This window comes from Corvus hawaiiensis, chromosome 4, assembly GCF_020740725.1.
Source record: "Corvus hawaiiensis isolate bCorHaw1 chromosome 4, bCorHaw1.pri.cur, whole genome shotgun sequence".
NCBI classification, from domain to species: Eukaryota; Metazoa; Chordata; class Aves; order Passeriformes; family Corvidae; genus Corvus; species Corvus hawaiiensis.
Window position 1 is genome coordinate 46,984,266 of NC_063216.1, and position 27,249 is coordinate 47,011,514.

The 27,249-nt window shown below is 41.2% G+C and overlaps 1 protein-coding gene and 1 long non-coding RNA gene across 2 annotated transcripts in view; one reads left to right on the forward strand and one right to left on the reverse strand.

Moving 5' to 3' along the window:
- LOC125324552 overlaps nt 1-18,203 on the reverse strand; it is a 28,670-nt gene extending 10,467 nt beyond the window's left edge. Inside the window, exons 1-2 of the long non-coding RNA XR_007203031.1 lie at nt 18,092-18,203; nt 12,723-12,896 (exon numbers count right to left, since the gene is read on the reverse strand). This is a non-coding gene — a long non-coding RNA (uncharacterized LOC125324552). The remainder of the gene's footprint in view (nt 1-12,722; nt 12,897-18,091) is intronic.
- The window catches only part of PPM1H (protein phosphatase, Mg2+/Mn2+ dependent 1H), a 141,279-nt gene that overhangs the window by 63,654 nt on the left and 50,376 nt on the right, over nt 1-27,249 (forward strand). The window contains exons 2-4 of the mRNA XM_048300559.1: nt 4,447-4,615; nt 13,306-13,650; nt 20,645-20,757. Of these exons, the coding sequence (XP_048156516.1) occupies nt 4,447-4,615; nt 13,306-13,650; nt 20,645-20,757 (627 nt within the window). The remainder of the gene's footprint in view (nt 1-4,446; nt 4,616-13,305; nt 13,651-20,644; nt 20,758-27,249) is intronic.

Here is a 27,249-nt window from a genome sequence, read left to right on the forward strand (position 1 = left end):
ATATTTGTGGAGCAAATGAGCACAGGTTCCCCAAGTAAAGACATCATGTAGGGCACTTTACAAGCAATGTTCCTTTACTGCAGCTTGTAGACTGTTTGAAGCTTTTGTTGTGGGCTATATTTTGCTCCAGGCAGGTAAGGCAACTTCATTGAGGTTTTTTTTTGGTGGGTAAAACTTTCCTGCTACAACACAGCTTGGAATTTTGGCTGATTACAACTTAATGTAATATCAAAGAGCGTGGTATAGGAAGGACTAAAACACCCAAAGAGTTTATGTATTGGTATTGATGAAAAAACCCTAGAGGGATAAATAGAGATACTTCAAAAGATTGAAGCCATCTTTTTTGTTTGTGGGTTTTTGTTTGCTTGTGGTTTGTTTTGGGTTGTTTTGGGGTTTTTTTTGAAACTACTATCAAAGCCTGTTTTGGATTTGTTCACCAGGCCTGTTCTGGTTCTCTTAAGATAAACTTAGGATTTTGCAATCAGTGATCTTGTCACAGGACTTTAAGCTCTGCTTGTGGAATGAAGAATAGAAGAACAGTGTGACCTGCATTTCCATTCAGTCAGATGGGCTTTGGGGTCTCATGAGATACCAGCAGAATGCTAACTGTGAGCCAGACAAACTAGCTGGCTCCTGTCTGGTGGATTTGCTTTTAGCTGAGGACATGTTTCAGATTAAGCCCCATAAAATACAGAAGTGTCCATAAATGTTGATGCAGATACTTCAACTGTGACCAAACCCCACCATCTGACTGTGCAGACTTCAGGAAGCTCCTGTTTGGGAAGTGGGATAGGTTTTTATTAGCACCACTATACCTCGAACTAAACCTTAGGATTACTTATTACTGAGAAATGCATTTGACACAGTAGAGACAATGAATTCTGTAGAAGGAGGGGCTTCTGATCCAAATTAGGTACATTATTTAAGTTGAGCATTGCAAAAGATTGGATAGGAGATATATGGGTATTGGAGGAGAGGAGGGAAAGGATGGAAAGCAATTGATCATCAATAGGTTTAATCAGTGTCTTGAAAAATTTGGAGAGAACAAAAGGAGGAATTCACTTGAAAATGTGTGTCTAAGTAAGCTAGAGAATTATGTAGGCCTCAGTTGTCTTTTAATTAATTTTAAACTATTTTCTTCTCTGCATTAGTATTAATATTAATGGTAAAATGGAATTGAAATGATCAGAGGTGTTTTATCTCATTTTGGTCACTTTACTGGTGGATAACTTATAACTTAAATTAGACAGAAAAAGATATGAAGGGGCAATCTTTGGAAGCTGAGGCACTTCATCTGTGGAAGTAAGGGCAGATTTTTCCATAAAAAAATCCAGAGGTCTAATTAAGAGTTACCTTTTAGAGATATTCATATCTTGTTAGTTCTGCTTTGTTATTTGTATAAGCAGCTTAGATGTGATTTTTGTTCTGATGAGTTGCAGTCTGGGAGAACAAGGAGGAAAGACAGCAGTGAAATCAGCATTGGAAAGCTGGTTGAAAGAATTGCCTGGAGGAGGGATTTGGGAAATTGCAGAAAGAAAAGCATCTCAAAAGTCAGCAAAGACAGAGCTGTTTGAAGCTGAGTAGATGTTACCAGCTTCTGTGCTTGGCATCAGGCACCAACGCATAGTTCAGGCTTTGAGATTAAAAATCACAGGGCTTCACTGCAGCCGTTTTCCAGGGTTTGCCTATGAGATGGGATGTGAGAGTAGAAGAGTGCCTGTGTCAGGCTAGGGGGCAGCTTTTGGTATCTAGACCCTGTATTACCTGGTAGGATCCGTAAGCACCATTTTTACATTATGACAAATCCAGGCCTTCACAGAGAATAAAATATGCTTAATCCTCTGATGAAGAAAGAAAAACTGGAATTCTGGGAGAGACAGTTGATTTCTTGGATGAAATGCATTGTTCAGAGCCCCACTCCTCCCTCCTCAATACACTGACATCCCAACTCCCATGTCTACTCAGTATTCAGTCTTGCCAGGTTCCTTTTGATCACATCCTCTTCTAGCAAGGTGCTTGGTATGCAATTTCAGCTCCAGGTGTTATGTGATAGCTGAATGTCAAGCCAGCCTGTTGGGTCACTTTGTTCTCATAGTCTTTCTAATGTATTCATGCCTTGACAAATTTTCTTGGTAAGAGCTTTATAAAATGGTAATATTGTACATAACTTGACATGTCATTAAACATCAGAACATCTTCCACCACACAAGTCCTGAAGTCCATCACTAAGCTCAGAAACCGGAGCTACTCCAAGAGTTCAATGACTTTCATAAGGAACAGTAAGTGGCAGGAAAGTAGTGATTTTTGTAAGGAGTAACTTTTGTCTCTCACTTGTCTTTTTTAAAATGGGATTGAAAACAGCAGCATCAGTAAGGAGACTGGTTGGCTAAACTGAATATTGATTAGTTCCTGATATGTTAAAACTACACTTTCTCTGCTGCTGCAGTATTTTAATCATGTTTGTGGCATTTCAAAGTGAAAGCTGATTTAATTGCTTTGGTATTTCTGGTTTTGTCATGTGTGTTGTGTGTTCTTCCCCCCCATTTCTGAATATATACTTCTAGTTTTCCTAATGTCAAGAAAATGAGAGTTTTCAGACTCTGCATCTCAGTATTTCATCTGCAATTGCCCAAAGGTTAAGCACTACAGGGGATGAGTGGTTAAACTGCTCACAAGGGCCTTGCAACTAATTCCTCTCTCATCTCTGCTCTGTGTGTTTTGCAAAATAATTTTATCCACAATTAGTGTTCAGTTACAAGACATACTTGCAAACAAATAGTGGTGTTGTGCATACAGATAGACTGCAATGTGTGGCATTTAGCACTGTAAGGAAGCTTCCCATTTCTGAAAGCAGATAATTGCAGGGGATGTACATTTTCTTTTTTAAAAAGACTGTTTTTTCTGTTCAAAGGCAGGAATACTCATTTGCGTGTCACAGCATCATATTGCTCCTTGAAAGTCAAAAGAATGTATTATCTTCAAGCAAGTATCATCTGATACAGACTTGACATTTCAGCAAGAGCAGGCAAGCTGGGGTCCCCTTCAAGCCTTCCTTTTGTTTTTGTTTTCATTTCAACAACCTTTAGCAAGTATTTTCCTATTGTGTAAAGTTTTACTGTAATGAAAACATTAGAGATCAAGAAGTCAAGTATGTCTTGAACTTGCCATCAGGACTATGATGTGCCTTCAAGCTGTTTTAGTTTCTGGGGAGGCAGCAGTTATTTCTAAAGACACTGTGTGCCTGATGTGAAACTCTGTGTTTGTCCAGTAGTGGAAATACTGTCTCTGAGTATCGGTCAACTTGTTGACCCAAACCTTGCAGTAGAAAGGAGTGGGTGGATAGTGTTTGTGCAAGAACGCATGCTTGCATCCAAGTCATGGTGTCTTTGCTTGGTTGGAACAAGACATCATCCCAGCTTGCACAGGTTTTCCCCATGTGAACCCAGGACTGTCAGCTGATGCAAAATTGGTCAGTTTGTGATAAGATTCTCATGTAGAAGGTGGAAAATGTGTTTGAGCTTGACTGTTCTGAGATTGATGATAGTAACCACAGTATTTTGGATAACACAGACTTCTGATTAAGATTTTAAAGACTTGTTGGTGGAATAGCTGTTATTTCAGCCTCATCACTGATCAAAGGAAGGAAGCTGTGGTACAAGTCTCAGGATACCTTTGGCTGTTTAAAGCTTGTACTGAGCCCTTAGTGCTGGTTTTTGCATGCCTGCAGCTCAGTGCAAATCTTCTGTTTTCTACAGGGCAGATGGGACAGATGGTTTGAGGTAGGCTTCTGGGGGCAGGGGGTTACGTTGTGCGGTACTAGAGGGATGTATTTAGTATGCATCGCTGTATCACTGTGGTACAAGCAAGCTTGACTTGCCTGTCAGAGACAAAGTCTTTCCTTCATATTTGTGTCATAGCATTTCTAATATATGCCATTTGAACAGACTGCCTTTAGCAGTAACGGCTTTGTAGTTTTATAGCAGGTATTTTGTTTGTGCAAAGACTTGGAACTTGACAGAATGCACACTCTTAGCCAGCAGATTCATTATTTATAGCAGAGGGTGACAAGTAGAAAAGCGAATGGGGGTCTCATGTTTCAGCTGGAGGCATACGTGTTATCAACTTCATCCATAAAGTAGTCTCGTGTAAGAAAAGGTATGGTATGCCTAGGGGTGAAATATGCTCATGGCACCCTTGGTTCTTATTCACATAGTTCTGCAGAAAATGCTTGTTATGTCGTGTGTGTGTACGGAAATAAGCAAGTATGCCCGTGTGTATGTTTGTATCTGTGTAAGGCAGTCAGGTATTTTAATTCAGTCAGGACTTGCAACACTGCTGGTCTCCGGTTCCCTACATCTCGAGTCACATTATGAGATACAGATGGGGGCTTCTGTGCTTTGCTAATCTGGTCTTTGTTTTCTTTGTTTTGTTTTGCTTTTTTCTTAGGGTAATAAATGCAGGGAAGAGCACGCACAATGAAGATCAAGCCAGCTGTGAAGTCCTCTTTGTCAAGAAAAAAGCTGGAGGCAGTAATTCTACACCAAACAAGAACTCTTCAACAAAACGGAGGTCATCACTGCCCAATGGAGAAGGTCTCCAGCTGAAAGACAATTCAGTAAGCAAATTTCTGTATCTTGTCAGTGGAGAAATACAAAATAAATACAAAAGGATTGTGAGAATATGGCACTAAAGGGTGTTTTCTGAATATTTCATATATTTTCTTTACCTCTTACTAATTATCCCTGTTTAAATGCAGAACACTTCACTGTATTTTTCTTAGCTCTGATATTTAATTTTTTGCATTGAAAAATGCTCCTTGCATCTAAGATATTTTAGTTTAAAGATGGGCAAGGGGATGCTCCTGGATTTTTCTTTTTGTTTCATTTCTGAAATATAATGTTGAGAAATTTGAAGATGATGAAAGGGCTGGAGCACAGCACAGCCTGTGAAGACAGGCTGTGAGTTGGGGTTGTTCAGCCTGAAGAAGAGAGGCCTCCAAGGAGCCATTAGACTAGTGATCCAGTACCTAAAGGGAGTTGGAGAGGGACTTTTTTCAAGGGCCTGTAGTGACAGGACAAGGAGTAAGGACTTCAAACTAATAGAGGATTTAGATCAGATATTAGGCAGAAATTCTTCGCTATGAAGGTGATGAGGCATTTAAACCATTTGCCCAGAGAAGTTTGGCCAGGTTGGATGAGGCTTTGAGCAGCTTACACCTAGTGCAAGGTGTTCCTGCCAATGGCAGAGGGGTTGGAACTAGATCATCTTTAAGGTGTCTTTGATCCCAAACCATTCTATGGTTTTATAATTTACACAGATGCCTCATGGTGCCACAAAAACACAGGTCAACCTCCATCTGCTCTTTCTAAGTTTCTGCACTGTCTTGTAGGCACACTTCCGCTACATGGAGCTCTGTGGACACTGCGTTAGGAGCTTTTTTCCCCTGTGCCTACACGGGGCTCAGATAAAGACCTATATGAACCATATAGTCTGTTAAAATGGGTCTTATATCTAAGCCACTAAACCACATCTTCAGCCAATGTTGGAAAGATACCTGTGTTCTCTAATTTAATGAACTACTAAAGCAGGAGAATCTTTTGGTTTATGCAGGTAGGGCAAGGTCATCCAGCACACAGAATTCAGTGATTTTTGCAGACTATAGCTTCTCTCATTTGTGTGAAGTCTGACGTATGTCATACACTTGTTACTGGCAATCATCTGCTATTCTTCATCTGTCTTGTTTCCTGACTGGCTAATTACTTCATCTGCTCTTTAAGCATGAGCTCAGCCTCCAGCAGTGATTGATAGTGTATGTTCAATTCCAGCATTTCACCATGTAATACTAAATGCCCTGTCTGAATATTTGAGTCAGACAATGTGGACATGCTGCATTCCTGCTGCTGGAGAAGATACGTTGTCCCTAAGCAGTAATTAATTTTTCAGTGGACTGTAAGTAGCCTTTCTTGGTGGTTTGAGGTTTTTTTGTTGGTTGGTGTGTATGTCTGTTTTAAATCACATGGTGATTAGCAGCCTGCTTTGGTCTCTCTCCCAGAATTCCATGGCTTAGTACACCTGATGGCTGCAGGGTTCATTGGGGTCCTGAGGAACAAGCATTCCTCTTGTACTGTGTCCCTCCCCACCTCTTGTTCCTCCAGTTCTGTTTCATACTTCATTATTGTTGCAACATTTTCAAACTGACAGATTCTCAGGGTTTGGAAATGTCCCTGTTCTTTCCTCTTCAAAACCTTTTTTTAAATCACATTTCAGTTTCTATGTGCTGGTATTCCTCATTGTATTCAGACAGTCATGATTTCTTTTTTCAAGTACATTTTTGCAAACTCCTGGATAAAGAATAATGCCCCAAACTTGCTGGGACTAAGCGTTCTGCATACAGTCATGCAAGGCAAAACAGAATTTGTTTTAATAAGCTGTGGTTTTAAAAGTCTTTCCTACGAAGTCCATGCAACTGCCTGCTGTTGGTTCAGGAAGGTGCTTGGTTTCAGGAGTGTATTTAACTTTTGTATGTATTAATTATGTTTAATGAAGCCACATTTGGCCACAGTACTTGTTTGTATATAGAAAACACAACAAGATAAGCACCAGTGTCCTTGGTCCAGGTGATGGGTTTGTTTGACACTAAGACTATCACTGTGCCATGCACACAGGCACACTGCAAAGACCTTCGTGCACACACCAGCCTGGGTACACACATCTTGATGCCGTGCGGAGATACGAGGTTTGGTCTCATGCCACGGTTAAGTTCCAGACTTACTGTGTGAGATATGTGGTCAAGTGCCTCTGTGTCTGGGATGTGGGTGAATGTAACTGGGCTAAATTTGCCTGCTTTTGTGTATTTTGGGGGCTTGCATGGGACATAAAAATCTTTGTAGCATTGTTTCACAAAGCCCAATTAACTTCCAGTATCAAAAGCTTCTCAGGAGCAAAAGCCATGCACTGCATGGTTAATCAACTTCCTCAGAAGGAACTTTTTTCCAACTCTTGCATAGTTAATAAGATTAGATTGCATTAAAATACAGGGATCTAAAATAGTTTTGTTACTGGAAAGGCATCTTACCTAACCTTGATGTTATCCATTGTTACAGTTGTAGTACTGTTATAGCAATGTAGTGGTAGAGTTAGTTGTTTAGAGTTGTTTTTAAAAGCGGTTCTTTTTATCCATTTGAAATTTCATGATTGTCAGTAAATACCTCCTCAGTAAATATCTGCTTACACAGTGTTTATGAGAAGTCTCATGGAATGTTCTAATTTTTCTTTCTCTCTTCACTAGTTTATTTCCTAGTTTGATTCTGCATCTTTCATCTTGATTTTGAAACAGCCACTCCCTTTCAAGTTTCTTGAGAGAAACAATTTTGTTTCAAATCTTCTGTTCTTGATTCTATTTCTGACATATTTTGACCAGAAAGGAGGATAACATCTAAAGTCAGGAGCCAGCTGTTCCATATAATAGAGTATACTGTTTTCTAGTTATTTGTTGTCTTGTTCTTTATATGTTCTCTTCTTATCGACAGATTTACTTCTGTTTTCTACATGGCACTGGCATAAGTGCTGTCACACTCATTATTTAGTTGTGGAAAACCTATGTTATTAGACCACAGCTTGTGTATTTAAATTTGTAGTATATTTTCCCAAAACAGGCATCCTGGAGAAAGTTTTCTACTAGAGGGCAGTCTTACACTAGCAGTTAGTAGGATTTTTTTCCTTGCTACATCTTTTGTTGGTTGAATATATCTAAAAAGGCAGGGGGGGAAAGCTCATTTCTATGATGTGTCATATTTTGTTTTCATATTTTTATACTGTGAGGTATAATACCCCTCAAATAACACTGTTGGCAAATATTTTTTAAGGAGTGTATGAATTTTGTGTTAAATGTGATGAGGGTGCAACTTAATTTGTGTGAATAAAATTTAGAAATACTGACTTTAGGCACTACAGTGAACGATAGACTATCATCCCAGGAAATACTTAGTAAGAAAGCCAGAGATTAAATACTGTAAATGCCTCATAGGGAAATCCCACTGTAACACACAATCTGAAATTGTCTCTATGTGGTGAACCACTTTTGCAGAAATACTGAAGGAAAAAGAAATGAAGGAAGTTTATGGAAAGGAAAGAGTTCTGTTCTTGTTCTGTTTTTCAAAGTGTGGAGCACAAGGGAAATAGGTACTGAAACTGTCTCTTCATTTAAGAGTCCTTTTCATCATCCTCAGATTTTTCTTTTTTTCCACAGAACCTTTGAGAGTGCCACATACCATCTTTGTTTTATCCTGCTTTTTGGGAAGTTTATGAATCATCAGCTACATCTGAGACTGTGTGATTATTTTTGTTTAATGCTAACCATCAATCCAGCCCTGTGCTTTGACAAAGTAGCATAGGGGAGTTGGAGATCCATGTGTTGTCCACACAAGTTGAGTGCCACTATCATGGACTCTCCAGAGCTTCCAGAGGTGGAAAGGAGGGGGTGGTAGGCCAGAAATGCAGAAGTGAACATTTCTTTAACGCCAACACACAAACAAATCCCAGGAACTCTATTAAATAGCATAAACATGGTTTTCTTCTTGAAAGAGTGGGTAATAAAATCAGCAGAGCAGTGAAAGGAAAGAATCTTTAAATTCAACCCTAATTAAGTAATTCTCTCCCCTTCTCCCCCACCCCACTCCACTGCTGCTTGATTAATCGTATCTGCTGTCGGTCCCCATTCAAGAACATTCATGTTAAATTGCACATCTTTTTCACTGTTTTTAAATGCCTTTAACTATGGTGTACCTTCATGATGAATGCCAAAAACCATCAGCAAGCAAAATGGAAATCCTGTGCCAGGATATTGTCATAGTGACAATCAGGCTAAAGGACTTAATGTGATGCATTATTAATTGTCATTGTAATGTGAGGATATATAATTACTAATTCTGTAGTTTTCTATGCCACAAATCTGGGATGGTCTATATGTTTTGTGTGACACAAGGCTGGTAGCCTACCACAGGCAGCTGAACATATCGCTGGTAACATGAGGAGGCTTTTCTCTGAGGATTAGGGTGGCAATTGCTGGCCCAGTTCAGATTTTATGAGAACTCAAGTTGCTCTCTTATGTGTTTCGAGAGTGTAGTTCATATCTGGAACAATAATAGTCAGGGTAGGTTGTAGTTTCCAGAATAAATCTTTAGTGGCAACATGATTTATTTGCCTGTTTGGAAGTAGCTCCGTAACAACAGTCTGAAGGTTTGCAATGTAAGACTACTGTCTAGCTTACCTGAAAAGCATGTCCCAAATTGATCACTAGGTATTGCTAAGGTTTTTCCTTTTTTTTTTTTTCTTCATATCATTGAGCTCAAACTATGTGTATATATATATGCAATTTCTCTCATGATTTCTCGTCGGTTGCTTGACCCAAAACTTTGCATGTCTTAATTATATTTTACAATTGCAAAACCCAGGAGACTGCTGAACCTTCCTGAAAGCTAGGTCAGCAGTTGAGGAGCCTGAAGCTTATTAAATTTCCTAGTACATTCTGGGAATTAATTGTAAGGTCAGTGCAGTGAAGGATTTGTTTTCTCTTCATGTTTCTGTTAGCTATTCAGCCTGTTGTTAGGTTGGAATCTTTTGAATGAAAATCTAAAATAAATCACTGTGGTGACTGACCACAGTCCTATTTGAGGACTCTGCCCAGTTAAAAGAAGAAATGAAGATTGGTATTTGAAAGACAACTTTTGGCAGAATACTGCCAGTGCTAGTAAAAATAGATGTCTTGTTCTCAGAGTTTGCAGAATGTCAGTTCTTTTCAGGAAGAAATTCAAGCTCCCAAATGTAAAAGAGAGAGAACAGCAATGCATATGCACACCAAAATAGGTAATTGGTTGGTGGCTGCAGAGGTCGTCTCAGCTGTGAGAGGAAAAGCAAGGACCTTTCTGTGCATTTTTGCCTCATCTGCATGCCCTGACTGCTGGCCCTTGTTTGTTCTCTGAGTCATTGCTTTAATTACATCATATTTTTAATTCTCATTGAATTGGTGTGGTTTTGGGGAATTAATTTCTTTCAAATAGAGGAGCTGGTTTTATTCTTAGGGTGGGGAAAACGAGTTTGTTTTTTTCTTCGGTTTTTTTAGACAGCTAATAGGTTGTCTGTGGTTTTCCTCTTTGCTAGGTGAAAAGTAAATGAAGCTTTGTAGGAATACACAGAAGTTTTTCAAGACTAATATTTAGGTTACAGTAATGCCTGCAGATCCCAGCTGAAGTCAAGGCCCTAGAGCATCTCACACAGAATGTGTGTATGAGAGCAGCATTATGGTAGTCATCTCCCCTGAGTGCTTAGAATACAGACTTTCCCGTTATCTAGGGTGCTTCTGCTGTTGCTAGGGAGAAATAAATCTACTTTGGAATGAGATGAGCATAGTCTGAAAATGCAGGAGTTTTTCTGTCTGCCCAACATAAGGGCAATTTAGAGAACTATCCTGGAGGTGGGTAGTGTAGATGTCTGAACTTAGCTGAACTGGTAGCAACGTCCTCTTTGTACAAGAATTACAAGTCCAAAAAGCGCAAGATTAGTGAACCACCACAGCTGATGTGACCATGCCACAGTGACATGTGTCAGTGACAGTTTGAGAATACAGCTCTGGCCCATGTGAACTTCTTTGTCCAAATTTGTGCCACCCATTGGCTTAGAGGAAATAAGTGGTAACATTTCAATTTCAGGTTTTGTCATGGGCTATTGTTCATTTATTGCTTTAAAGTGTCCCAGTCTCCTCTTTATTTAACTCCCAGACTTACATGAGGCTTGTTCAGTGTAGGACATATCCGGAGTTGAGATCATAATTATGAGAGTAAATTGTGTTAATAAATGTTCTCCTTTATCTTCTGAAAAGCTGTAACACAGACTTTTCCGGGGGTTTGCTTTGGAGAACTTAAGAAAATGGAGTGTGGGTCAAGCTTGTTCTCAATTGTAAGTTTCTGTTCCAGTTTGGGGGCAGGGGGAGAACAATGATAAAGTATCTTCTTCCTTTTGGTGGAAGGTAAAATATTTCAATCTCAATCAGAGTTGAAATGCCTTGGGGTTTTTTCCCCCCAAAGACAGCACATTTCCAAAGGAGTAGCAACTTTAAAGGACATGAGGACAAAAACTGTGGAAGCATTATACATGGTGCATCATAACATGGAGTTTGGCCAGGGAGACAAACTCTTAAGAAAACAATGGGAGCAGAAGTGGTTTGATACACAATTCCCAGGAGGCACAGTGTTGTCATTTTGAATAGTTTCAGTTTTGAGCTGAAATACTTTCACTTTGGAAAACTTGCTTCTGTTGGCAAAATACTTTACATTTTACATGAATAGCAATCTATTTATACAAGCAGGTTTTTAAATTGCTAATCCTGTTAGCCATTAAAAATTACTTATGCAGAATTTTACAGCCAACTGTTGTAAGAACTTGGAGAGATTCTGAGCCCAGAGCAAGGTAGTACAACTGCCAATCCTGCCTTCAGGGGGAAGTTTCACAACAGGTTTTTTTATGAATTTACCAGGCTGGATAAGTGGGGGGAAGAGAGGAATGGGGCGGGGGGGGCGGGGGTGTCTGGCTAAGGAGCTGTGTTCAGAAATGTGGACACTTGTTGGTTTTTCCAGGAACCACTAGGATGTATCCTGTGTGATCCTTACTGTGGTAAGTAAACAGTACTTTAGGACAATACTCCCTTATCACAGCATTTCAGTAATGAAGTGAAGAATGCGTGAGAGACTGATGAATTTCTCCTCTTGGAGGAGCTCTCTGCTGTATGGATGACTATGCTGTTGATGCATTGGTTAAGAATATGTTTGAACTTTACCACATCAGCAATGCTGTATGCAAAAAAAAACCACCTCGACTTTTATCCAATTTTATGATCATGGCACCTTAGTGGAGCAGCTGGAACAGCAGAAAGAGATTCTGAGCCCAGTGGAGCAGCTGGAACAGCAGCCCTGAGATTCTGAGTAAAAGGAGTTGCAGTTCACAGCCCTGTCCATAAATTTGGAATAGGCAGTGCTTTGGGCATGAGGTGCTGAGATGTACGTGGTACCTAGACTTTATGCTGATCTGTAGTGTAAAGGAGCAGTGTTCAGGTGAACAAAACAAATCATGTCTGTCATCCTAAATTAGACCACAGTCAGTGCGACATGCATATGTAATTTTGAGGTTTTTTGACTGCAGTGAGATCTAGGTTATGCTTTCTTATTACGAGGTATTTTACGATATTATAGCCTCGTTCCTGTCCCTTGCAAAATTGTTTCTTTCTAAATCTGTATTAGTCCACCCACATCTGACTTGCAAGGCAGCCCCACTAACAGCTGTTTCTCCATAGCTGGGAGAAGGTGCAGGATTAAAAGAAACGGAGGGGAAACAAGAGACAGGAAAGACTCTTTCCCCATGCTGCTGCCTGATATGCTGTCATGCAAAGATGGGTATCATCACGCCTTAAATGCTTACCCGAGGATTGCTAGGTGAACTTCTCTTCCCCAAAAAAGTTGAGGTTATTAAGATTATGGCTCCTTGGTATCTTCCAGGCATATTGGAGCTTGTGATGCCCAGAGCTACTTTGCTTCCAGCCCTGGGTTAATGCCCTGTCTAAGTGATAGGTACCCCACCATCTCCAGTACTATACAGGAAACTTTTTAGGGGAGTGTGAAGAACTAGGCAGTCAACATAGAGTCTAGAACAAAATGAAGTGCAGCTGATCCCACCTGTGTCTGTCACACCTCGAGGACCTCTGTGCAGGTGCTGTTTCCTGGGCTGGCACGGGCAGGGAAAGCCTGAGTCGTCCCATCTGCCAGCATGGATGGACCTTATCTACCAGTTGTGGAAGTAGGGTTCACATCTTGTTGCTGGATGTCAAACTGAGGTCCTTTGTCTCATGCCTAGTAAAAAAAAAGAAGGTCTGTCACAAAAGTATCAGGTGCTGTTTTGTGTAGAATTCTGGTCTTTTGTGGTGGTAGGTCTATCATATATTCAAATGCTATTCTACAACCTATGATGGCTGTAAGATAAGAAAGATTTTAAGTTCAACCTTTTTTTTTCTTGGACTTTTTTTTTAAGAGGTTAAGGAAAAGAAAAAAACATGGTGGGGATGTGTGGTAAAAATACGCATTTCTTCTTTCTACTGGAGTTGTACTGACACTGGGTATTTCTGCATTTCAGAAAGAATGTAGCCTCTGGGAAAGTTACCTGTGTTTCACCTGCTGCCTCTGTGCCACCAGTCACCCTGCTCACAACTGTGTGACAGTGACTATTTCTTTTCCTTCCTTTTCTCCCCTCTTGCTTCTCCAGGACACAGATGGGATCAACCTGTACTACTGGTCCCTGTTTGATGGACACGCTGGGTCAGGGGCAGCTGTGGTCGCTTCCAAACTGCTGCAGCACCATATCCTGGGGCAGCTGCAGGAGATTGTGGACATCCTGAGGAACACAGCCGTCCTCCCGCCCACCTGCCTGGGAGAGGAGCCTGACAACCCATCCACCAACAGCAGGACACTGACACGGGCGGCCTCTCTGCGCGGTGGTGTGGGAGCCCCAGGCTCGCCCAGCACCCCTCCAACACGTTTCTTCACTGAGAAGAAGATCCCACATGAGTGCCTGGTTATTGGGGCCATAGAAAGTGCATTCAAAGAAATGGTATGTATGTCTCAGGGCTATGAAGTCCTTGTTGTTTACATTGAGTCACATGACCTGGAGAAGATGAAGATTTAGATTTTTTCTTTTCTTTTTTTTTTTCCTTTCATTGCTTTAACACCATCTGAGTGTGAACAGAACTGTTTAAGAGCCTCCACAGCTTACCAGGTACCCTGTGAGGCAGGAGCTGCATCTTAACTCCCAGGCAGCATTGTGGCAATGTTTATTAATTACTTGGCATTTAGATGTATGACACCCTTATTTTTAATTTTCTTCTCCCCCTTCTTTAATGAGATAAAGATCAGTATTGCCTTACAGTGCAGATTTCAGCATGGGCAGTTATTATCAGGCTGAATATATGGGCATGCGCTTTACAAAGCCTCGCTGCCCTACCAGAGCAGCAGCAAAGGCTCCCTGTCCAATGACCCGTAGTTCACATTGGTGTTGGAGTAGTCACTGTAGAATGTCTGCAGCTCTTCAGTGAGGCAGGTTTTGTGGGTGAGTGGGGCATGAAGTACATTCCTACCACCCACTTGTGTACAGCATGAGCAACTGTCAGGAAATCACAACCCTATGGAAACGGAATATCCATCTATTTCCCTATGGAAGCTGATTTTTTTCTCTTCTGTAATTGATGTAGCTCCTCCACATCTTCCCCCTTCACTTCTCCACGTTTTTAAAAGTCATTCTTTTCAGGCAGAGCAAAGGTTTGGCCTGCCAGCGAGTACGTGTGGATCAGGTCTTGGGAGGTCTGATACTGTTCTTGTTTTCTTTTTTAAAATTTTGTTGATGTAGTTTTCAGAAAAGCCTCTTATTTGAAAAGAAGGACTGTGAACTATTCAGTGTTTCCCAGTGGTTTTATTTGTTGTCTGAAAAGAAGTATCTGATAATTGTTTTTCCTGATGTATGTGAATTTTGTTCAGTACATGCATTTGAGACTGCAATTGTTGTTACAAGTAGTACTTCACTTTGAGTTCTGAATAACAATTATCTTTTGCTGGATTGTTCTTTCTTCCCAAGGATGTGCAGGCAAGCAGATCCACCAACTGGGTTTGGACTTGCAAGTGGGCAGGTGCAGGAGCAGCATTCATGGCCATGGCTGAGGCATACTTCAGTAGGGGGTGTGCGGGCAGATTTATTCACTATGGGTAGTAGGCTCAATTTCTGCTAGATGAAAAGAAAGAGGAGGATGTAGGAAAATCCATCAGTTTAGCACACCTTTTCAGAAAGAGAGGACTAGATTGTTCCCTTTGTTGAGAAATGAGGGAGGAGATGACCATGCCCATCCACTGCACCCTAGTGGGTTCAAAGCATGCTTAAGAGGAACACCAATTTCATGCTTCAGTTGGTGTAATTTTGAGGCCAGAAGAGCGCCAGGCTCTGAGAGCGTGACATGATTCTCTCCTGTTGAAACTGTCTCCAGGTGCAGGAGAGATGAGAAGTGGAGTTTCATGAGACTGGGCAGTGAAGGTAACAGAGCATAGAAGGTCTGTATCAAGTACTCTACCTCTCCTGTGAGAGCAGCATGTGTGGTACCTGTTGCTGCCTTCCTGCATGTGTCTGAGTGATTAGGGCTGTTATTGCCCTGCTTTGTTTTGACTTCACATCTCTGGTAGGTATTCACACAGACGACCATCTCAGCTTATGTTCAGAGATCTGACTGGTTGTGAGGGCTTTTGTGGCTAGAGTATGACACATGCAGAAACCCTGGGTAACTCACTCCAGTTACAGTGTTTAGGTATTCCTTGTATAGCTCATACTAATCTGTTCTCTCTGTTTCTAAACTGAACTAAACAGAACATCTTCCTCCATGTGTCTTTGTTCATTTGCTACAGATCCAATATCTTCATTCCCACTTGCTTTATATTAAAGGGTTGAAGTTCATCATCTGTCTTTGATAAACAAATGAGCACCACAATGCAATGTAATTTCAGCATTAAATTTTACAAGAAATCTTATAAAAATGGTCCAATTAAGGAAAGCAATAGAGAATTGAATTGAATCTACTTTAAGCTCTGGGGTGAATCTTGCCCTTTTAATTGGTTTAGGCGAAAGAGTGTTTTCTTTCATCTGTGTAAGGGAGCAATTCATAAAATCAACACTTCTGTGTCTCATCTGTGCTTGCAATATTTCATCTTCCTCCTGCCTCTGTTTAACTTCCTGATAGCTTATACTCCTTTTAGTCTTTGCATGAAGACTTTGGGCCTCTTCCACAGCACATTGTTTAATCAGCCCTTGTTTGTACTGGAACTGGATGTTGTTGAGTTAGGTCAGTGCAGTCGAGATATGCAGTGTGTATAAGGGTTTTGTGCCAGCAGAGTGTATCGGTTTACCTGGCACATGGTGAAAGCTCAAGCTTCCTGGACACATTGGCAAACTTCTTGGTGTTTTTTCCTGAAATACCCATTGCTGCAAAGGAGTCTTATGAACCAAGTGAAAGTAATGAGTAGATGAAGATACCTTTTTTTAAAGAGTCCAACCTGACAGGTTTATCTAATGATGGCTTTGTCCCCTTTTCCTGGGAGCATTTAGTATACCCTTATTTTTTTCCCCAACTTTCTTTTGAATTCTAGTTAAGATCTCCCTGTTTTTGCCTCAAGTCTCAAATAAAATGCAATTCATGGCTTTCAAAAGGCTTTTAAAAATTATTTTTCCTTCTTTTGGTGTGGTTTTCTTTGGACAGTTCTTGTCTAACAGCTACATGCAGGAAAACCCTGTGGAAAGCTGATACAGATCAAGTCAGTGCCTAACTTAGATATTTAACAATCAAACTGTCCCCATTTTGAAGTACATCTATATGGTATTTTCTGTGTTGAAACTGGGATTAGCAAGTTTGTGCTGTGTTTTCAGATAATTTAGTGCCCTGTCTAAAAAACAGTAAATGTCAGTAATTGCCAGTATCACAATTGTTCCAGTTAAAAAGAAATAACTAAGCTCAAGTTCTGAAGGTGTCATAAGTCAAATCCTCTCATTTTCATCTGTTGAGTTTTAAAATGTGCATTTATAGATTCAGTTCAAAGGAGCCAGGAGGAATGCTTCCAAGTGTAGTTCCATACTGGACAGAAATATCAAATTATAGTCGTTTCCCTGTATTTAACCTTGTATACATGTGTGATGTATGTATTTGCAAGAAAGTTTAAGGGGAGAGAGCACCTGTTGTACACTGAACCCCATTTAATTTTAGATGGGAAAAAATGGCACAGAGCTAGTCTGTGTGATTTATTGGAAGGTATAAATTTGCATTCGTTGTATGATGATTTTCTTCTTTATTGAGATTTTTTGACTTAGAAAAAATCTAGACAGATGCTTTTTCTAGATTGGTGCCATTTTAATCAATTGAACAGTCTTGAGAGAGCGGCATGTGTTGTAACGATTCTCTTTTTTAAAAGTTTCTACTCATATAACCAGTAGAAGTGAGAGTTTAAACCGAATTACAAGCATTTGATATAAAGCATGCCAGGGAGTTAATTTTGTGTGTATGCCTTCTGAAAGGTTTTTTTTTTTAAGCAGATACCTAATACTGTTAACGTTGCTTTCTGTCATAGCAAGATTGAGATCCTGGAGGAAAAGCCCCTGCTCTGAGGATAAATATAGATGAAAAGAGTGGGGGAAGAGTGTGGCCAGCAGGTTGAGGGAGGTGATCCTCCCCCTCTACTCGGCCCTAGTGAGGCCACATCTGAAGTGCTGTGTCCAGTTCTGGGCTCCTCAGTAGAAGAAAGAGAAGAAGTTACTGGAGAGGGTCCAGCGGAGGGCAGCAAAGATGATTGAGGGGCTGGAGCATCTCTCTTACGAGGAGAGGCTGAGGGAGCTGGGCCTGTTTAGTCTGGAGAAGACTGAGAGGGGATCTCATTACTGCACATAAGTATCTCAAAGGCGGGTGTCAAGACAATGGTGCCAGGCTCTTTTCAGTGCTGCCCAGCAACAGGATGAGGAGCAGCGGCCATAAACTAAACCACAGTAAGCTTCCACTCAACCCGAGGAAGAACTGCTTCACACGGAGGGTGGCAGAGCCCTGGAACAGACTGCCCATGGAGGTCATGGAGTCTCCCTCTCTGGAGACATTGCAAATCCACCTGGTTCCTGTAGGTGACGCTGCTTTGGCAGGGGCTCGAGTAGATGGATGATCTCCAGCGGTGCCCGGTGGCGGGGAGCGGCGGCCGCTGCGCGCAGCGTCCGCCAGGTGGCAGGAGCCGCCCGTGCCGGGGCCGGGGCCGGGGCCGGGGCCGGGGCCGGGGCCGGGGCCGGGGCCGGGGCCGGGGCCGGGGCCGGGGCCGGGGCCGGGGCCGGGGCCGGGGCCGCCGTGGCTCCGAGAGACGGTCACCTCTTGTGGGGACCCCGAGCGTGTGCTCCGGGAGCCCGGCCCGAGCCTCGGCCAGTCCCGCGGCTGTCCTGCCGCCCCGCCGCTGCCGGGCTCGGTGCAGAAAGCCGCCCTGCTCGCCCTAACCTGCTCGGTCCGTCGCGGTGTCCTCTGCAGGCTGTGCTCCGCCCTCCCGCATCCAGCACCAGGGAACGGGGACCACGCCTGGGGCAACCCTTGGGAGTATCTGCCACCACATGTCCCGGCGCGGAGGGTTGAGCTTCAACTAAATTGGCTGCTTCTTCGGCAAAAAAAAAAAAAAGGAGCTTGCTCTGAAATAATGGAAAATGAGGAAAGCTTTGTATACACTCTGTCTAGAAGGAGCCCCTTTACACCCGTAAAGGCTTTAGAGGCATTCTGGGGCTTCTGCCCATGTTTGTACTACTTTCCCAGCACTGCTGTTGTAAAGTATTTCATTAAAAGCCGGTGTCTGTACATCAGAACGAATTGGTAGCATTGGTGAGCTTCATTTTATTTTGCTTTATTTCTCCCCCTCAAATCTTGTTGAGTTGTCAGAAAGCCTTGCCCTCTCTCCTTGCCACTGAAAAAGAAAATGTCAAGCAAAGTATGTAATATCAAATTATACACGGCACTGAATGTACTCTGACAAGTCATGGTAGTAAATTGAAGTTCTAGATGGGAGAGCCCAACGACAGCAATGATTCGAGAAAACCCAGTACACAGATCTAGTTTAAATCAAAGAAATTCTGAAAAAGAGCCCCTAAGGATTATCCATCTTCCCTCCTATAATAGATGCTTCTGAATTCTGCTTATTGCAAGAAATAAATTTTGGTTTAGGCATTCCAGCACTTGCAAAGTGTATGTATGACAGTGCTGAAACCAGATGAGGAATTGCACATTGTTTGAAGGTCTTGGAGGATATTATGAACTGTGGAACTGAAGGGTTCTTAAAATTCCTGCCAGTGCTTGGAAAATCCACTGTAGTATTTGTAAGTTTAAATTATTTTGATGGTTAGAAATGTCAGCTTCCTTTGAACTCTTCAGCTTAATTTAAAAATATATAGAAACCGTGGGGAGGAGAATACAGCTCTATGGCAAGATTAGATAAAAAGGCCTTTATAACAGGCCCATGTCTGTGACCGAAGGTTCTGCAAGATATGATTTATATCTTGGGAGTGTTTTCCTCCTGGTCCTCACCACCATCACCACCCCCGCTTCCCCACCAAAAAGTGGGTGAGTGCAGTAGAACCCGTGTTCCTGTGGCAGCCACGTGCAGTTTCCACACACAGCTGAGGATGGCCCTCTGGGACAGCACCTTGGCACTGTGTTTGTGGCACAAATGGGATGTGCGTGCATCGGCCAGCGAGGAGTCACGTTATTTGGGACCAACACTTCAGCCCACCCGCTCAGGACAGCGCCCGAGCGCTGCTGAGCATCCCTACTGCTGCTCCAGGTCACCTTCCTCCCCTGAAATTTGCAGGAGACAAAGCGTGGGACAGGGACCTCTTCAGATTTTCTATCAAATTGCAGCTGTCACGGTTTGCATTTGTTGTAGTGCTTTTCTTCAGATAAATGTAGCTCTGAAATAAAGCTCTAAATTCCATACCTCAAGGCATGAACAATTTGAGCTGTTTGTTGCTCAGTGCAAATATGAAAATGGCTGAAGTATAGGTCTGTGCATATGCACACACACAGAGGCAAACATATATTCATAATAAAAACCACATAAAAGTAGCCAAGGTTTAGCTGGAAAAGATGTGCCAGTACTTGCAATGGTGACGTTAAATGATGCTCCCTGTTTGAATCCAGTGTTACAAGGACAGACCAGTTGGAAATTGGATTTGGTTCTGGACACAGGAAAGAAGGGTAATTTGTAGCATGTTATTACCTGAAACTAAACTACAGACAGCAGAATTTATTCATTGGCATACACTTCAATGTTTGTTTCAAATGTATGCATGAAAGTAGCTTATTTACTTATTTACTCTATGTTCTCCAAGTTTTCTTGAGGCACTGTATGTGTATATGTGTGTGTTTATTTATATAATTTTTTCTTTCCAGGACTTTATTGATTGTTGGTGATAAGTATAATTTGTGTCCTCCACTTCTGTGGAGGACTTTTTAATATTTCTTGCACTCAGAATCAGTTTAGCATCCACTCATTCCCCATGTTTCTGAAGGGTAGCCTTGTGGCATGAGTGTATCTTGCTGTTGTTCCTAAAGGCGTATGCCCCACAATCCTAGCATTCCTCTAGGGGACCAGGTATTTATTCATGTTGCAGCTGGTCTCATTAATTATTTGCTGTCTATGTAAAGCACTCTCCAATTATACCACCAGGTACCTGTTGTTAAGCTTCATTTATCTTTGCCTTCATTGTGCTTTTGCTGTCGCAAATTCTCTTGCATCGCTGAGAGATGCTGTTTATTCCCTAGTACCTGATGTTTTACAGTCTCCTGACCTGATTTTCCCAAACATCTTCACAAAAAGTAATAGGTACTCCTCAACTTTCTGTTCTTCTTCCAGCTCGTGTGACCATAGCTGCAAGAAAAGACAGCCAGTGGGACATACAATTTAATAAAGACTATTGTGTTTTTATTCTTATTGTATTTTTATTATTTCATTTTCTCAAACATTATTTGCAATGCTGTCTTTATAGATCTTGTTCTCTTTTCCCACAGGATTTGCAAATAGAGCGAGAGAGGACCGTGTATAACATTTCTGGTGGCTGCACAGCCCTAGTGGTTGTGTATTTATTGGGGAAGCTTTATGTGGCAAATGCTGGTGATAGCAGGTAAGTGTGTTGTCTCTCCGTCTAATCTTTTACCCCAAACTCCCCAGGCCTGGTGTTACCGAGTTCCTTAAAAGCAGCCACTATCAAAAGATTCTGTTTCTTGGCTGGACACTTAGCACTTCTCGCAGAAATGCATGCAAGTGCCAAGGATAGAGTTCCAGTATCTTGAGCAGTGGTTGCAGTCAGGGAAACTTCTGGTCCTGTAGCAGTTTCTGAATGACTTGATGGTTGCAGAGAAGTGGAAAGGTGCTAAAAAGCCATTGAAACAGAAGAGATGTTGGGCGTGTAGTAGAATTGTGTTGAACACTGACAAGGTGACTGCATCCAGAGTAGCTGGTAGGGCTGTATTTGTTCTGTAGGAAGTCCTCTGTCTCTTGTTGCCAGGCTTAGTCTTGATAGGCCATTTGGCTTTCAGATTTTCATGTAATTGAAGGTAGTGATCAGTAAGCAAATAGCTGCTACTCTTGCGTCGGGGGCAGAGGAGAGGGAGACAGACTATCACAGTATAGGTTTTTTGCTTTTCCTCTTCCACCTCATGTACTTGTACATTTCTCATAACTGAATGCTGTTGCTCAGGAGCTGTTGCTTTGTTTTATTTTGAAGTTGGGTCCTTGAAGACTCATTATAAGCTTTTTCTTTGTCTTCTGATGCTGCTGAGGATAGGAGCATACTGGAAATCTCTCACTTGCATTCTTTCCCCATCTCTAACTCTGCCCTTACCATCATTGGAGAGAGATAATGAGGGTCTTCCTGCAAGACTTCAGACTTCACATGTTTCTTTTGGCAGTGCACTGTATAAACAGGACAGGGAGAATAGTTCCCATGTGATACGAACTGCTGTTGTATTCTGTTCATTAACAGCCAAGTAATTAATATCTGCAAAGGTATTGAACCATGTTGTCTTTAGGTGAAGACTGCTGTGGTTATGTGTTTGTGTTTAAGGTTTGTGCACACACAGTTCGTGTTTGTAGTGTGTACACCCACGTACTTACAGAGACAACACTCAAAAGTGAAGCATTTTGTAGTTTAAACCTAAGATTTTTATTGCCTCTTACTGATTTAAACTGTGTAGGAAGTCAGATAAATCCTTTGTGCGTAAAATTCCTTTGCTTTTTACCTTGGTGATTGTTTTTAAGATGCTAAATTTGCTGTATAGGTTGCAAGTTGTGCACCCAGTTTCTATTGACAAGTGACCTATTTGAAACTCCTTTTTGCATCGTGTCAAGTGAGCCCTCACATGGTAGCTGCAACCATGTTTGAAGTGATCACCTGTCTCGTCAACAGAACCACTAGCTGAATGACCTTCTATCTCTTCTACCATTAAATTAGAAATAATCATGTTTTCTTGTGCTATTGTGCTTGAAGTACAGTTGAGTCTGAGTTGGCTAATTTGCTTTATTGCCTCTTAAAAGTGCGCTGTGTAAAACTGGCCATGCGGGACTTACTTCTGAGTAGCCTAGTACTTCTAAGATCTTTGTTCCTAAATGACTGGAACTGGCTGCTTCCAGTTCCCTCAGGATTCCTCCTGTGCTCCCTGAGAGCAGCCTCAGCTCAATTGCAGCCTCTGATACCCAAGGGCAAGACAGTCCTGTTGGCAGTGATCTGCAGTGGGTGCCAGAGTATTGGTGTAACTGTAGTTAAACATACTAAGTCTTCAAGGAGTTTTGCATGTTCATTAAGTCCACCCAAAACATCTCCTCAGAAAAAGAGGGAGAGCAGGAATCAGAAAGGAAACCATCAGCAAGATTGGGTGTTATTTGAACCAGGATTCAAATTCTCATTCCTAATAACTTGTAATAAAGTCCCTTCAGATTCAAAACAGTTTGGTTTTGCACTTTCCAAATGGACTTCACTGAAGATCTCTCTTATGCTGAGGAGAATTATCCCAAAATCTTTCATTTTCAGGTAAGTCCATTCCTAGACTTTCCTAGCTCAAAAGAAATTTTAAAGCTTTAAAGTGTAGATCAGTTGGTCTGGGTCTTTCTCCCACCAAATCCCCTTTCCCACTTACAGGGAAAAAACCAGCTATTGCAAAACATCCGACTTGCTGTCATGACAAAAAGGACGTTTTAGGACTAAACAAGCCACTGAGGTTGTCTGCCCACTGCCAGGGTGCACAGTGCATTCCTGTATTTTGAAGAGCCCAGTTATGTAGTCAAGAAATTTTACTTGTGTTAGTTGGAAAAATATGTTGCTTTTTGCTGTCTCATCCCTCATGTGGTCAACTTTGTGGTTTGTACAGATAAAAGGGAGGGTAGTGAGAAATACAATAAAGAAACTACTTCAAGAAATGTTTATCTGCTTTTTAGAAGAAGGGTCGGTTTGTTCTTTCACTTAAATAGGGGATGCCTTCTTGTTGCTGTTGGAACTAGATGCCAAAACCCTTAGTTCTTAGTTCCCCTCCTCATTTGCGCCTTTCCCCTCTCCTCATTCTCCTCCTTCCGTCTCTGCTATCCCACTGGAAAAAGCCAGCAAATAAATCAAGTTTAATTTCCCACAGATAGGAGTCAGTGAGAGAAGATTTCGTGTGGGAAATAAACATTTTGGGTTCATGTAAACCTCAGTTATACTGCCTCTCCCCAGGTGAAGGTTAGGTTTTATAATTTCAGAGAACTTCAAAACAGCAGAGGCTTTTAAAGGTGGATTTTGAAGAGCTTCTGCTGTTGGAGGACCAAGGTATGTGCAACAAACTGTTCCTATCACAATGAGACTAAGGCAACGTTAAGTGTGAGACTTGAATAATAATGTACTGTGTGGTGCCAGCTATACCTCAGACTTATGTCTGTGGTATTCAGTTTATCCACCAAAGCTTCTCAAATCTAATCATTTCATGCCATGTACCCTGGCAGTGTTGTATAGCAGCTGTCCTTTTGTAGTTGATGTGTAATTACATCATGAAAAGACTTTAATTACCATATTACTAAATTACCAGCCAGCAATCCTTTCAGGTTCAGCCCTAGCTCACTTCTGTATGGACTATTAGGCTTCTCCAAGCTGAACACTTTTGGTTGGTGTAAAAGGGAGGAAAAACTGTGCTAATTGTAGGTTTTGTTATGAACTATTATTGAGCTTGATGTTATGGCATCACTAATGTCAATGATATAATTAAACTTCTGCTAATGATGCAATCACAGTTCTGTAATAATTACATGTTAACTGCACATGATACCAGAACCCTACTAAAAATGAGGTGATGTATTCAGAGCCTGATAAAAACAACTTGGAAGGAACTGCTTTCATTCTCTAATGGCTTATCTGATCATTCTTGGACTCTGCCATAAATATATATATAAATACTTGTACAGTCAAAATTAATATCTGAGTATCAGCCAAAGCTTTTTCTAATGTTTCTTTGTCTCTCTTTCTTCTTTTCAGTGATTAGCATTGTCCATGCAAGGTTATCTGATTAGGAACTGATAGTGCTATAGTCAGCTATCCAATATATAGTGCTTTTTTTGGTGAGCATTGAGGCGCTGTTTTTTGCTTACCAGCATGACATATTTACTATGAAAACTAGGCCATTGGAATAGCTGCTATTTTTTTCTTTTCTTTTTTTAATATGGAATAGTAAATCTTCTCTGGTCATTGTTTTAAATAGTGTTGTTCAATTCTATATTGCTAAAGTGACTTTTACTTCTAAACTGCCATAACACGCCTTGTTAATCTCAGTTCTTTTTAGTTTTATGCTCTTTATTAGGATGTTGTTTTATAGCTACTGATGAAGCAGTTGTAAAACAGGGACTTAATGTTTTTACTGATTACTGCCCAATTATTGTATAGCCTCATGCAACATAACATTTGTCCAGTATCACTACAATGACTATAATGCAATATGATCATATTAACCATCTTTGGCACGGGCACTGTTCTGGCTTTTGTGTTGTCTGGTTAGGGAGCTGCTCGGAGCCTGCAGGCACTTCCATTTTGTGCTGTGCTTGGAGCCATGTAGAGTAGCTGTGCCTTTATCATTATACAAGAAGCAGAATATCACAAGTTGATTTGACTTTTCCATACACCCTGAAACCCTCACTAAATCTGCAAATGGGTTCATGGGCTTTTTTTGATTTATTGGCAGAACATAGCATCAAAGCAAAGAGCCTGATATTTCGAAGGCTTCACGGACTTGCAGGGTCACTGAATTTTTTGCTTTGCTTCATCAGCTCTTTTTTATCATCTTTTTGCCTCCTTGCTTTTGCTCCCCAGTACTTATGTTTTCAGGGCATATTCACACTCTCCTTGAACGTACATCCTCATGTCCAGAATAGATTTTCTCCTCCTTTTTGCAAGTGTAAAATTAATGCTAAGGCATTTGGGCTTATTAAATGGTAGGAGCTTGTTGAGTGATTATTTTTGTGATGGTTTTGTGTGGGTGCAGGTAAAGTAACTTCATTGGTACTTCAAGAGACCAGGTGTGGGAGAGTGTGTTTATAACACAGTCTTCTCCCAGTGTAATAAAATAGTGAATTGAAAATTGAATTTGTTTACCTTTTCAGTTCTTTCTGGATTTGCTGCTTGTGTTGAAGCTTACTACATTTATAGTTCCTCTTCTTTGTCATGGTGCTTGTCAGCTGCTTCCCTCATGGTTAGTTCTTGTTATAGGAAGTCAGATTTGGGGGGTTAATTTGTTTTTATGAAGTAAATGAGAGGGGCATGGAAACAGCTATGTGTCTGCTGACTGGCAGTGTAGCTTAAATAGAATTTCTGAGAAGTCAGTATTGATGATTCTGAGCCATTTTTGTGGTTCATGGTATCTGACCTCTTCCTTGAGGCAGTCCAGCAGGGTTGTTTTTGCCAGAGGCGCTAACACTGTGTAAGGATGGAAACTAAAAAGTGTTCTTATATATTGCTATTGTAGAACTAGTTTAATTTAGTCTTTGGTTTACTGTTTTTCTAGGAAGCTTTAATTTTCTGTTTTTCATAACTATTCATCTTCTAAATGGTGTGTATTTCCCCTCTTTTCTGCGAGTGGTCTGCCTAAGCCCTCTCTGTCTTCTTACATCTGTGTCTACGTAAACAACAGTAACTGTGCTTTATACTAGAGACTTAGAGGTCTCTAGGGGAAAGACTAACTCGGTTACTAAGCTTCTCCAGTCTGCAGTATTTGGAAAAGCATTCTTTTTCATGTCTTCTCCTAAAGATGGGCAAAGAAAGTTTCAAAACTGAGCAACACACAAAGGCCATGCAATTGGTAGGGATTTCTCTTCGTCCCCTGAAGTTCTCATTCCTCCAAATTCTCAAAAGATGCCTCCCCTGAGGCAAGAGCAACACTTACAGATTGTATGTTGGCTGATCTGTGGTACATCCCCTTTTTAGGTTATTATTAATTCTGTGACAGAATCACTTGAAAATAAAAAATGTTAGATCATTTCAGGGCAACAGATAACCTAAGTCTGGTTTGCTCACAGGTCTGTGTAGTGAGGAAAGACTGAATTCAAAGCAAAGCAAGTCTCTGCCATGTACATTCTCCTTCACTGCAGTTTGATAGGTGGAGAAGTCTGATCCTGACTAGCCCAAAATGTTGGAAAAGATTAGCCACGTTCAGGAGACATGGCCATGTCCTCTCTTTCTGTTCCCTCTGTCTTTTTCCTTAGAAGCACAATTTTCAGGCCTGCAGAAAGCCCTTCTCCCCTTTTCCTGCCTGGCCTCCTTCCAGGGAGAAGCAAGAGCACAAGATTCATTGGAATGACAGCAACATCAGATACTGCAGGATTTCGTGCTGGGTAAAGCTTTTGAAGGCACTTCAAGAAACACTTAAGGCAAGGTGTGAAGAAAAGGTGTTGGATCAGAAAGAAGTCATTTCACTCAAAGGGCAGTGCTAAGGAAGAGCATTTTCTAGTTATCCAGTGGATGACAAGTTCAGGTTACTGGCATGTCATATCCAGCACTGACTTGGTAGAAATTATTCATTTGGTAGTAAATGTTTGTAGGCTTTGAAAACAAAACAAATGTCCTACTTCTTTTTCAAACTCTTGTTTTTCCTGGGAGAGCATATGCCTTAGCAATACCTGTGGCAATTAGCAGGTACTAAAGTCATTGTAAACATTTTCAGTGAGGGATACATTCAGTTAAATCATTGGTCCTTACCACACAGACATTATCTTATGCTACAGATAATGAGGAAGGAGAAAAATTTTGGCTGTTCGAGTAATATCAGTAAACTGTAAAGCCACAGTTCATTGGTATTGGTTTCCAGGAATAAAGAATTCTATTAACTTTAATTCTCATGGAGTTTCAGCCTTTAAAAAAAAAAAGAAAGGCAAAAAAAAAAAGCCAACAAACTCCAAACAATCTATCTTTTTAATCTGTGCCTTTGTAGCTGAGCACAGAGACGTGCAAATTCTTCATTGCAGTGTTGCAGGGCCAGGGTCAATGCATGCAAAGCAGCCTGGGCACTTGGTTCTCTAGCTCCGATCTGTACTTTGGGAGGGGGGCCAGAGGGAGCACCCCAGGCTTGCTTGGTGAATGTTTCAAAGTCTGCTGTGGTCCTTATTG